We start from the raw sequence: 13302 nt of genomic DNA on the forward strand, positions 1-13302 counted from the left end.
AAAGCGAGGATTAATAAGTCATGAGTCCCAGAGAGTCATATAACCATACAGCACGGAAACAGGCCCTTCTGCCCCACTTGTCCATGCCAACAAAGTTGCTTAACTGAGCTGATCCCACTTGCTTGCGCTGAGCCCATATCCCAACAAACCTTCCCTATCCATGTAACATGTCTAATGCCCCTGTACCACTTAGGAAACCTGAACGGAAACCTCTGGAGACTTTGCGCCCCACCCAAGGTTTCCGTGCGGTTCCCGGAGGTTGCAGGTGGTTGCCGGAGGTTGCAGGTAGTGGAAGCAGGTATGGAGACTGACAAAAACCTCCGGGTTCCACTCGTAAATCATTTTTTGCACACTTTCCAGTTTAATGACATCCTTCCTCTCAGGTGATCAGAAAAGTACATAATACTCCAACACGATTGGTAAGTGGCCTAACCAACGTCTTGTACAGCTGTAACATGACATCTCAACTCCTGTACTCAATACCCTGACCAGTGAAGGCAAGTATGGCAAACACTTTCTTCACCACTCTGTCTACCTGTCTTGGCACCTTCATGTAACTATGTACCTGCACTCTTTGTTTTTTTTGTTCTACAACACTTCCCAGGGACCTACCATTTACTGTGCAAGTCCTGCCTTGGTTGGCCCTACCAAAATGCAATATCTTGTATATATCTGAATTAAATTCCTTCTGCTAGTCCTTGGTCAACTGGCCCAGTTAATCAAGATTCCCCAAACAAAGTTTGTTCCCATGTTAGATTCCATGCAATCTAATCTTCCTATCATGTGGTACGTTGTCAAAGGCCTTCCTGTAGAAGACTTCTACTGTGCTGCCCTCAATACTCTAGGTCACCTCTTCAAAAAACTCAATTAAATTGGTGAGGCTGGATTTCCCATGTTCAAACCCAAACTAATTATCCCTAATCAGTCCTCGGCTTTTGAAGTGCATGTCGATCCAGTCTCTCAGAATCCTCTCCGGTAACTTACCTACCATTTATGTGTGGCTCACCAGTTTGTAGTTCGCAGGCTTTTCCTTTCAGCCTTTCTTAAATAAAGGCACAACAGTAGTCACCCTCCAGTCTTCCAGCACGTCGCTGTGGCTATAGATGATAGAAATATCTCTGTTAATGGCCCTGTAATTTCTTCCCTTGCTTCCCATAATGTCCTCAGATACAATAGATCAGGTCATGGCGATTTATCTATCTGAGTGTGTTTTAAGACCTCAGCTCCTCCTCTACTGTGATGTGGACTCTCTTCCAGACTTTACAATTAACTTCAATTAATCGAGTTCCCTTGCATACATGTAAATACCGATGAGATATATATATATACTTATTATTTATTATTAATAATAAATAATTGCCCACCACTCAAACCAACCTCCCTTCCATTGACTCCATCTACATTTCATGCAGCCTCGGCAAGGCCACCAGCATAATCAAGGACGAGTCTCACCCCAGTCACTCCCTCTTCTCCCCTCTCCCATCAGGCAAGAGGTACAGAAGTGTGAAAACGCTTGCCTCCAGATTCAGGGACAGTTTCTTCCCAGCTGTTATCAGGCAACTGAATCATCCTATCACCAACTAGAGAGCTGTCCTGACCTACCATCAACTTCATTGGAGACCTTTGGACTATCTTTAACTGGACTTTATCTTGCACTAAACATTATTCCCTTTATCCCGTATCTGTACACTGTGGATGGCTCGATTGTAATCATGTATAGTCTTTTCGCTGACTGGATAACACGCAACAAGAAGCTTTTTGCAGTACCTTAGTACATGTGACAATAAAAAACTAATAAATAATAATAATAACATCTCACCCATCCAATGTGCCTCTACATATAGACAACCTAGTGATCTTTAATGGACCCTATCCCTCACTATTCTTTTGACCTTGATATACTTGTAGAGTAATTTTGGATTCTCCTTTACTTTATCTACCAAAGTTACCTCATGCCCCCTTTTTGCCTTCCTAATTTCTCTCTTATGTGTACTCCTAAACCTCCTGTTCCCCTGAACGGATTCACTTGATCCTGGCTGCTTACACACATGCCTCCTTAATTTTCTTGATCAGGACCGCAATATCTCTTCTTATCCAGGGTTTCCTCCTCCTACCAACTATCTCCTCCAACACAAACATTGGGTCAGATTGACTGAATTTCTTTTGCAAAGGATATCACAGTATCCGGTACATTTTCATGACAATCCATTAGTTTCATGGGTGCTATTAGTGATCGCAGTTCATTGTTCCTGATTAATTAGCTGAATGTTAACCTTGTCGTCTTTGCGTTCCTTCATTCTGAATTCACTGTTTCTGTTCTCTTTGTATGTAAACATCAAACTCCATATTACCGTGTAGACTCTCCACTCCCACTGTCATTGACAAGGCCCGTTTCACTATATTTTTCACTAAAATCTCCCTATCATTGAACAACCTTTTTAATTTCAGCTGGTTCCATTGGAACTGAAAGAAAAACTCTCCCAATGTTTACTTACACCAAGAAAGCTGAGACACTACGGATGCTGTAAATCTGAAATAAAAAAAACAGAAAATGCACTATTGCCAGGATCCTTGTTTATTTAGGAATTTCAGCATCTGCTTGCAGTCTTATGTTCAGTCTTCAGTTTCAACATCACCATGTCTCTTCTGTAGACTCTTTATCTCCCTCTGTTTACATCTCCTCCAAATGATTAGCCGAGATGAACAAAAACCTTCATATCATCACTTAGTCAGCATCACCATTCTTTTAACACCATACTCCTGGACTCTACTTCATAAACCCATTGTTCTTCACCCATCCTCTTCTCTGCTTGTTTTCTAACTTTACCTAGTTCTGATGAAAGATCATTGACCTGCAACAGTAAACCTGATTTTCTCTCTTTTGACCAGCTGAATCCATCTAGTATTTCCTAAGTTCACTGGCAACAGCCTTCTCAGCACCAAGGGTCCAATTTATGATTCTCCAATTCCACAGAAGCTGATTTGCTTAAGTATTTCTTCACATCTGTGCAGCACGGTGGTGCACCGGTAGAATTGCTGCCTTATAGCGCCAGAGACCCGGGTTCGATCCTGACTACAGGTGCTGTTTTTAAGGAGTTTGTACGTTCTCCCTGTGACCTGCCTGTGTTTTCTCCGGGAGCTTTGGACATTCCAAAGATGTACAGGTTTGTAGGCTAATTGGCTTGGTAAAATTTTAAATTATCCCTAGTGTGTGTAGGATAGTGTTAATGTACGGGGATCGTTGGTCGGCGCGGACTCGGTAAGGCAAACGGCCTGTTTCTGCAATGTGTCTCGAAACTAAACAAAACTAAAATCTTTGATGCCTTTGTTTCCACCTAATCCTACCCTGTCCCATCCCAGTCAGAATGCGTTTATTTTTTGATCTTCAAGTGGCAAACACTCAAATCTTATTCAAGCATCCAAAGCCTCTTAAGCCTTAATCATGTCCAGATCCTCTCTGGCAAAATCTGCCACTGTCAGACCATTCTGGAGACAAAAGTTCACTGCACTGACTTTTGTCTGCCAATGACCAAGTAGTTAAAGTATCTTCCTGTTGCCTCCCGCTACAAGAAGTGAACTAAGCCCTTGGATTTATTTTTTGCTATGATAGCAAGCATCAATTTAATTGCCTTCTTCACTGCATTCCTGAACTCCTGTCTCTCTCTGAAGGATAGACAAATATCTAAGTCAGGATAGACAGAAAATGCTGGAGTAATTCAGCGGGTCAGGCAGCATTAATATGTGACATTTCGGTTCGTAAACCTCCTTCAGACTGATTGCAGCATTCTGACCTGAAACGTCGTCTATCCATGTTCTCTAGGGATGCTGCCTGACCACTGAGTTACTCCAGCATTTTGTGTCTTTCTTTAGTATAAACCAAATTCTGCAGTTCCTTATTATCACATCTAAGTTAGGACGGTATCTTACTTGGAGCTTATTATGTTCTTATGGTCTTGCTGAGTACATCTTCAATAACATACTATGGTGATGAGACCTAGCTTAAAAATCCTAACCTGAATCAGTCTGAAGAATGGTCTCGACCCGAAATGTCACCTATTCCTTCGCTCCATAGATGCTGCCTCACCCGCTGAGTTTCTCCATCATTTTCGTCTACCTTTGATTTTTCTTAAAAATCCCAACCACCTTTTGACCACAAAAGCCACCATATTGTGCCATGGCTGAACCAGGTATTCACAATCTCTGCTTCTTATTTAATCAACTGAATTTCTGAACATGTAATCTCTCCAACATAGGGATCAATCAGTTCCATCTATAAAACATTCCCTGCCTCTTGACATGCATCATCAAAAACCTCCATCCACACATTTGGCACCTCCAGACTCGTTCGCTGCCAATGAGCTTCCCCTCCTCTCTTTATCTCTCTTCACTGCACGCTCTAGCCTGCTGGCTTCCACCTACTCTCTGAGACATCACACCTTCTTAAATCCTGCTCCACGTGTTAAATCAACTTACAACTTCACTCCTCCTTACGTTCTAACCCTCTCCACCCCAACAAAAAATAATTTATTTGGCTTTGACTTGCTCTCCCTCGAGTTCTGTGTCTTCAGCTGTACCCATCTTCCTTACATTTCCCCTCTCGAATGACCACATAGTACTAACTCTTCTTAATCGTTCCCTCTTTCTTCCTTGAGATTCTGCGAGGAACCTTTGGACATATTTGAAATTTGCAGTAAAAATTGTTGACAAATTCTTCACTGCCCCTAAATCTTTAGGGGTAATATAGAGGTGGGTAGGAAGGAACTGCAGATCCTGGTTTAAACCGAAGATAGACACAAAATGCTGGAGTAACACAGCGAGACAGGCAGCATCTCTGGAGAGAGGGAATGGGTGACGTTTCGGGTCAACGCCACCCATTCCTTCCCTCCAGAGATGCTGCCTGTCCCGCTGAGTTACTCCAGCATTTTCTGTCTATCAGGGGCAATATAGACGTGCTTTATACAAGAATGTATTCCTTAGGACGTGATTGCTAGACCCACCTTCAATCACCAGATCATTTCCCAAAGAAATTAAATGTGCTCACACCTTAAACTAGTCCGCTACAATCCACTAGTCATTTTCAAGCTCCAGTATTTACTCACATAATTACTCAGTCGGATTAAACCTTCAATTTGTTGTCACGGAAGATAATTTATCGCAATATTTCATCAAAATTATCATGTTAAATGTGTGAAAATAAAGGCAAAAATGCCAACTGCAAAAGCAAACATGTACTATATATAGTATTTCTTCCAACCAATAGCAAAAGACATAGAATAAATGTTCGTCAGCCTAGCTGCCTTTGGTCTGTCTTCATAGTGCAGAAAACATTTCAGGATGAGAATACTGCAACAAAAAAAAGCCTGCTCATTCTCAGTTGAAACATAGGATCAAAACCCATCATGCTTTTTTTTTTTACCTACCTTTCTCTTCCTCTTTGTTTTACCTTCTAACTACATGCATCTGTTCTTTGTCTGTCGTTCCAAGCCTAGTAATGGAGTGCTGCAAGGGGTCTCAATCAGTTATGACCAGAGAACAGTTTCAGAGAACCAAATGATCACATGGTTGCTCAAGAGTTGCTCACCAAGCTGGAGGTGTTGTTTGCTGTCCTCTAGTGGTCGCCCAGAGTCAATACTTACAATTTCCCCTCTTTTCCAACTCATTGTTCTCTTTTCATGTTATGCTCCAATAAATGCAAGGCTATGATGTAAATTTTCAATTTATAATTATTTATTTAAAGAAGGATTTCCTCCTCTCATTCCAGACAAGGTCATAATTAAAATAATATCCATGAGTCTCAAAGAGGTAAGAAATAGAGGGTAGACACTGAACACTGGAGTAACTCAGCGGGTTAGACAGCATATCTGGAGAAATGGAATAGGTGACGTTTTGGGTCGAGACCGGTCTTCAGACTTAGAGTCAGGGGCAGTTGGAAGATTAGATTAGAAACCTTAACACGTGGTGCACCACAGAGATTGTGGCGGAGTCCACTGTTGCTTGTTATTTATATTAACGATTTGGATATAAGTGTAGGTGGCATGGTTAGTGAATTTGCAGAAGGCACTAAAATTGGAGGTTTAATGAACGGCAAAGATTACTTCATTAAGTGGATTGGCATGTGGAGTTTAATTCACATATTTATGAAGGGTTGCAGTTTGGTAAAGTAAACCAGGGCAGGACTTGCACAATAAATGGTAGGTGCCCTGGGAAGTGTTGTAGAACAGAGAGATGTAGTAGTGCAGGTACTTAGTTTCATGAAAGTGGCGACATAGATAGACCAGGTGGTGCAGAAAGCAGTTGGCACACTTGCCTTCATCGGTCAGATTAGACAATAGAGGTTGCGAGCTCATGTTGCAGCTGTAGAATATGATGGTAAGGCCATATATAGAGTACTGGGTACAGTTCTGCTATAGGATAAATATCATTAGACTGCAAAGGGTGCAAAAAAGATTTACGAGCATGTTACCAGGTCAAGAAGGTTTGAGTAATTGGAGTGGCTGAATAGGATGGATCTTTTCTCTGCAGGGAATTGGAAGCTGGGACGTAACCTTATAGGGGTATGAAATCATCACAGATTAGGTACCAGCCACTGCCTTCTCCCCCAAGGTACGGAAAACAAGACGGCACAGGTTTAAAGGTGAGGGGGGAAGGATTTAAAAGAAACCGCGGGGCAACTTTTCACAGAGGGTAGTGCATAGATGGATTGAGCTGCCAGAGAAAATGGTAGAGGAAGGTACACTCATGACATTTAAAAGACACATGGACAACAAAGATTTGGACGTATATGGGCAAGGCAGGCAAATGGGATAACCTTGGTTAAGCAACTTGGTCGGCATGGACAGATTTGTTCCACGAGTCTGTTTCCGTGCGATATAGTTGTATGACTCCAAGACCGAACATTGACTGGTAACACTGATCAGGTCAGACTTTGGAACTGTGGAAAGTAACCGTGGAAAGGCGAACTGAGTTAAAGTTTTGAGTTGAAACCACATAGTCTAATAAACTGAGTATTTCCAATAAAAGACAAAAAGACAGACAGACTGTTGGCGAGGCTGCCATCGTGCGGCACCCTGGTGATTATCTGTCTTTCTGGACCAACAGAGGTCACGTGATAATGAAACGATTATACACCCCTGCCCTGCCAATGAGACCCTTCCCTTGTCTCTCAAGACCCATGTAGTGCCAGAAACTTAAATGAAACAAATGTAAAATGTAAACTGAGTGTGAATGGAATGACTTGCTGACCCATTCCCGACTCCCACCGTCTCCCCAGTGTCCGACCCCACTCCCAACTCATAAGGTGGACCAGCAAGACCTTCTTTACCCACCACATGATCCGGAGTGTCATGGTTGTTGTGCGGCTCACGTTGTTGCCCTTGGGGAGAGGGTTTTCTTCGGGTCGCCGTTCCCTCCCCACCTGTCCCTCCTCCACCCTTGCCTCTCCTCCCCCCCACCCCCTCCTCCTTTTCCTTCTCCCCCACAGTCACCGACATACTCCACCTTGAAAGCGACAGCAGGTGAGAGGGGAGGGAGCCTCAGGGTGACTGAGTGCGTTCTGTCGGTGGGGGCACATTGAACAAAGAGATGCCGGCCAGGGGTTACAGAGTGAGCCGCAACAACAGCCATGTGAACTAGCGAAGAAAGGCTCGCTGGTGCAGACCAGCAGCATCGGCACAGAGTTTTAAATGAAACAACACAAATGTAACTCAGCCGCCTGAATCAGTCTGAGGAAGGGTCCTGATGTCACCTATTCATGTTCTCCAGAAATCCTGACCTGCTGAATTACTCCAATACTTTGTGTCCTTTTGGTGGGTGATGAAGGGCTCGCTGGTGCACCTTATGAGTTGGGAGTGGGGTTGGGAAGCCGAGGAGACAGTGCAAGCCAGGGATGGTTCGGCAGGTCCGTCCGTTATATCCAACATCTGTTATAAGGGGGTTGTTAAAACGAGGGTTTACTGTATAGTCTTTACGAAACAGTTAGGAGAGAAGATTGAAACCATGGTTCTTTCTTTCACGACGGAGGGACACAGCCAGTAAGAGCGCTCGCCACTCGCAATGCCACCTGTGGCCGCTCAGGGAATTTCAACTGAGCTCTCGTAATTTTGTCCAGATTATAGGGGTGAATGGACCATCAGTTTTCGGATAATCAGTGTTCAACCTGCACTTGTGCCAAATGGGTGCGATTGAATATCTTGGGACCAGTATCAAAGTAGGCATGTGGTACCTTTGGACACCAGGGCTGGGTATTTGTATGCCACATGTGGTACCCGAAAGTAAATTTGTAAAAACACAGAAAAAAACAAATAGCTCATTATTGATAATAGGTTCACGTGTTGCACAATTCTTCTTTTTATTTATTTATTTTATTAGAAGCAATTGTACAAGGAGAAAGTAATCGACATAACAATTATACAATTTTCGTACAGCTTCAATTTTAACATTTTATAAACTAATAACTAAATCGGAAAAAAAGAAAAAGGAAAAAATGGAAAGAAAAAAGAAAAGAAGAAAAGAAAGAATTTCGAAAAAGACATGAAAGAGAAAAAAGAAAAACCCCTGAACTAACGAAGAAGTGAAAGAAGCGGAGATATATCCCACTACCCTTCCCTATGCCCGCTCACCCGACCCTAGCGTCGGTTTTGAATTTGTGTTCAACCATTATGTTGTTGAAGAAATTCAATGAAAGGAGACCATATTTTGGAAATTTGGTTTGTCAGTCAAGACAAGCCTTATTTTTTCTAAATGTCGTGTCTCGGTCATTTCTGTGATCCACATCTTCACTTCTAGAATCTATTCAGCGTCGAGAGAGAGAGAGAGAGAGAGAGAGAGACAGAGAGAGAGAGAGAGACACAGACACAGACAGAAAGAGAGAGAGAGAGACAGACAGAGAAACAGAAGTAAGAGACGACAGATTATCCCTTGGAGCACCCATGAACTGAGAGGGCTAAAATTAAAAAAATAAAATTTAAAAAAATGGATTAGGGCTTTGGAGGAGGAGAACGTGGGACGATTGTTGGCCATGGAAGATTTGAAGGCACCATTGGTGAAGTGGTGGGAATCACTAAGTAAAACATTTAAAAGGGATGATGTAAATTGTTACAATGACCGGCAATAGACTACAAACATGGCCGCCGCTCACAAACTTACCGGCAACAGCGCCACCGTTAGGTCAGCTGCTGTTACTGCACCCTGACTATCGGCTACAGCGCCATCTTCTGGTTGGATGCCATCATGACCGAGGGTATGCAGGCCCCTCAGCAAATGTTACCCACTTAAGGTGAACCCCAAGGAACAAAGGGGAATGAAAAGGTGGAGAGTTGAAAATGAACAAGAAATAGACGGCAACCAGTTGATGAACATTATATTATGAACTATTGTGGTGGAAGCCATTCTTCTTAAAGTCAAGCAGAATCAGTAAACAGTTGGTCTCTGCGGTCAATGTCAATGAACAAAGCCCCTGGTTGAAAAGACTGAAATCAGTGATGAACTGACACAAGTGAGTCCTATGACGGAACCAAGCGGGGCCAGAGAATTACATGCCAATAATACATGTCTTGGGGAACTTTTCCTCGAAAAGTCCTATCAGGAGTGAAATTAATCTGGAGATTATAAGCCCTAACAGGACTGGGGTCCCCAAGAGAGAGGAAGGGATTTAAGGAAGGATGTCAAGAAAGGCTAGGATGAGGTAGGTTTTTTTTAATTAGATGGGAAAGGCAGAGTTGAAAGTTGAGGGGGAACTTCTTTACTCAGAGAGTGGTAGCTGTGTGGAATGAGCTTCCAGTGAAGGTGGTGGAGGCAGGTTCGATTTTATCATAAAAAAAATAAAAAATTGGATAGTTATATGGACGGGAAAGGAATGGAGAGTTATGGTCTCAGCGCAGGTATATGGGACTAGGGGAGAATAAGTGTTCGGCACGGACTAGAAGGGTCGAGATGGCCTGTTTCCGTGCCGTAATGGTTATATGGTTATATGGTATACCCTTAGAAAGTATTTGCTGATGTGGACAATTTGTTGGTTTGTTCCACAAGTAAAGAGAGAGAGAGAGAAATACCAGAATATAAGACAGCAGATGATGACCTTGGGAAAGGCAGGATATAGTTCAGACTAGATCGGAATAAATGTTGAAATTGTATGGTGAAACGGAAAAAGTACATGTCAAAGAAGTTAAATTAAAATGCAGACAAAGCAGCTGAAACAGCATCTGGAAGAGATGTCCAGGGTAAGTCTGAATCGATTTAGGTATAAACACTAGAGTGTCGTTTATGCTGAATAAGGTAATTAAGAGGTTTGGTAAACCTACAGAAATCAGCTTTGACAACGGATTGTTTTCATTTGATGAAAAGAATAAATGGAACATTGAAGGTTAAAATAAATAAGATTTGTGTAATGCTCTGCCATTGGCACTGAAGAAATGTTGCATGCAAACTAACCAGCCGTGGGTGGCACAATGGAGAAGTCCCTGCAAGGGACCGAGTTTGGAACAGTTACAGATAGAATTTAAAAAGTATATGAAACAGTTAATAATGATATACAAGTCTATTTATGAACAGGTAAAGTAAAAGCTGTCGGAGATGGACCAGGAGGAAGGACCCTTTAAACCTGAAGACAAGGTGTATGTATGAGTTTTCTAAATCACCAACCGATGTTCGTTTAGAAGGTTGATATACCTAGTACCATTTCAATAATTACATGAGGGCTGTCCCGCAGGTACGAATAGATAATAGCTCTGAGGTAAGTGAACAGGAGGACAAAGAAGAGTAGAGTTTTAACAAGAACTTGTTTGACATCAGTGGTGGGAAATAATGGAAATGATACTAAAGACAATATTATAGGAATTTGGATAAATAGGGTAGGATTAGGAAGAATTAGCATGGATTTGTGATTGTGACATTTGACTAATCTTGATTTTTCTTAAAAAGAGGTTATTAGGGAAATAGATTAGGTTAAAGTGGTGAACTTCAGTAAGGCCTTTGACAAGCTTCAATAAGGAAATAAGGTTGGTTAAGAAGAGGTTAGTAAGGAATAGCAAGATGGATTAAAAAGTGACTGTTGGGAAATGTCAGAGAGTAATGGTGGATGGATGTTTGTCAGGTTAGAGGTCAATGACTAGAGGGGTACCTCGGGGATGTGTCTTGGGTCCACTGTTGTTTGTCATGTGAATCAATAATATGGATGTTGGTGTGGTAAGATAGATTAAGAAGTATGTAGATGATACTAAGATAGGTGATGTTGTGAATAATGAAGTAGATTTTAAAAGTGTACAGAGAGATTTAGGTCATTTGGAAGAGTGGGTTGAAACATGACAGATGGGTTTAATGTTGATAAGTGTGAGGTGATACATCTTGGCAGGACAAATCAAAATTGGAAGTACATGGTAAATGATTGTGAATTGAGGAATGAAGTTGAACAGAGGGATCTAGGAATAACTGTGCATAGTTCCCTGAAGGTGGAATCTCATGTAGATAGGATGGTAAAGAAAGATTTTGGTGTGTTGGCCTTTATAAATCAGAGCATTGTGTATAGAAGTTGGGTTGTAATGTTAAATTGTACAAGGTATTGGTGAGGTCAATTGTGGAGTATGGTGTATAATTTTGGTAGGCATAATTATAAGAGAAAGGTTGAACGAGTTAGATATTTGGGGAAAGAGAGAAGGAATACCCACCATAGAGGGTAGTGATGTTTTCTTAAGGAACTATTTACTGGCAGTATCTCGTTCTATTACAGAATTAAAAACCAAGGGGCTGCTGGCACAGAGTCCCCATCTCGACTTGCCAATCCATTCTGTGAAAGCAGAGAACTGGGATCTTGTAAAATCATGGAAGGAAGAAAAGCTGCAACCTAGGTGGACTGGACCCTACCTTGTGTTATTAATCACCGATACAGCAGTACGAACAAAAGAAAAAGGGTGGACACACGCAAGCCGATTTAAGGGTCCTATGGAGGCCCCACCGGACAATATCAGCCCATGGACTGTGCGTGAAGGGAAGGAACCATTGACTTTGTGCCTATTCGGATGTTGTATCATTCCCTGCGCACGGGGTCTGGCTCAGCGATTGATAGAGACAGCCCTGACAAAGAACAGCGCCATCATGATAGCCGTCAGAACACAGTATGACTAGCGAGAGGAGGATAGGGAGGCGAAGAATCTGCTGCTAGCACTAGAAAAGGAAGATATAGTATAAATCAAAAGATGCGTAGCAAAAAGAAAAATGGTGGATTGTGAGAAAAGGGTTAATAGGGATGGTTGATTTATACTAGAACTGTGAAAAATATAACTTAGAAAGAAATGAGCTGTCAGCAGAAGCCAGACTGCTGGTAGAATAAAGTAACAATATACAGGACAGAGGGTAATTCTAGATAAAGAAAGTAACAAAGATAAAAACTCCAGCAGAAGCCTTTGACGTCAGGAGATGTTCCGAGACGTTCCTGGACATTCTCGTGGGAATGTGGGCTTTATGTTATGATTGGACGAAGCTCGATGGGGAGACATGAGGCAGTGACCATAGTGAAGAAAGGTATAAAAGATAGATACAATCTCCATTTTTGTGTGTCTCTAGAGGATGATAGAGGAGAGACACCCTTTTCTGCGCAGAAATGTAATAAAGGAAAACTTGTTTCTTGACCTTGTCTCTGAAGAGTTTGTGATTGATTTTGTATCTCACAAACGCCATGTCAAGGGAGATACTTAGATTCTCTTACTGGAGTTTTGTGGTATGAATGTTACCTAAACTTACCTGAATGATATTCTGGCCTTGCTGCATGAAGGCATGAACTGCAGGAATTGTTGAAGAATGGTAAATAGAATTTATGATTGTGCAATCATCAATAAATAATCCACAGTTGACCTGATGATGGAGAGAAAGGCACTGATGAAGGATTACTGTGAGTGACTGGAATGCTGGATGCTAGGGAACTCATGATGCTAATCAAGATGTCTTGAATAGAGGCCACATTACAGGAGAGGGGGTGCTGAGATCTTAAAACACATTTTGGTAGATAAATCCCCATGACCTGCTCAATTATATATGAGGACATTATGGGAAGCTAGGAAAAAAATTATGAGGCCATTGGCAGAGATATTTCTATTAATTTTAGCCACAGTTGGCATGCCAGAAAACTGGAGAAGGGCTATTGTTGTACCTTTGTTTAAGAAAGGCTGCAGGGAAAAGCTTCAGAGCTAGACTGGTGAGCTGCACGTTAATGGTAGGTAGGTTACTAGAGGGGATTCTGAGAGGCAAGAACTACATGCATTTGCAAAGGTAAAGGCTGATTAGGGATATTCAGCATGGGTTGTTGCATGGTAA

At 42.0% G+C, this 13302-nt stretch overlaps 1 protein-coding gene across 8 annotated transcripts in view; it reads right to left on the reverse strand.

Moving 5' to 3' along the window:
• map3k7cl (MAP3K7 C-terminal like) overlaps positions 1-5528 on the reverse strand; it is a 110151-nt gene extending 104623 nt beyond the window's left edge. For 3 of the 8 annotated variants that reach the window (XM_033033245.1, XM_033033246.1, XM_033033240.1), the window contains exons 1-2: positions 5421-5528; positions 989-1097 (exon numbers count right to left, since the gene is read on the reverse strand). In XM_033033245.1, the coding sequence (XP_032889136.1) occupies positions 989-991 (3 nt within the window). In that variant the 5' untranslated portion in view covers positions 992-1097; positions 5421-5528. Of the gene's footprint in view, positions 1-984; positions 1098-5420 lie in introns of all 8 variants that reach the window. The other 5 variants (XM_033033249.1, XM_033033247.1, XM_033033248.1 and 2 more) reach the window with 3 other exon arrangements.
• Between the last annotated feature and the right edge of the window lie 7774 nt (positions 5529-13302).

This window comes from Amblyraja radiata, chromosome 14 (genome assembly GCF_010909765.2).
Source record: "Amblyraja radiata isolate CabotCenter1 chromosome 14, sAmbRad1.1.pri, whole genome shotgun sequence".
NCBI lineage: Eukaryota > Metazoa > Chordata > Chondrichthyes > Rajiformes > Rajidae > Amblyraja > Amblyraja radiata.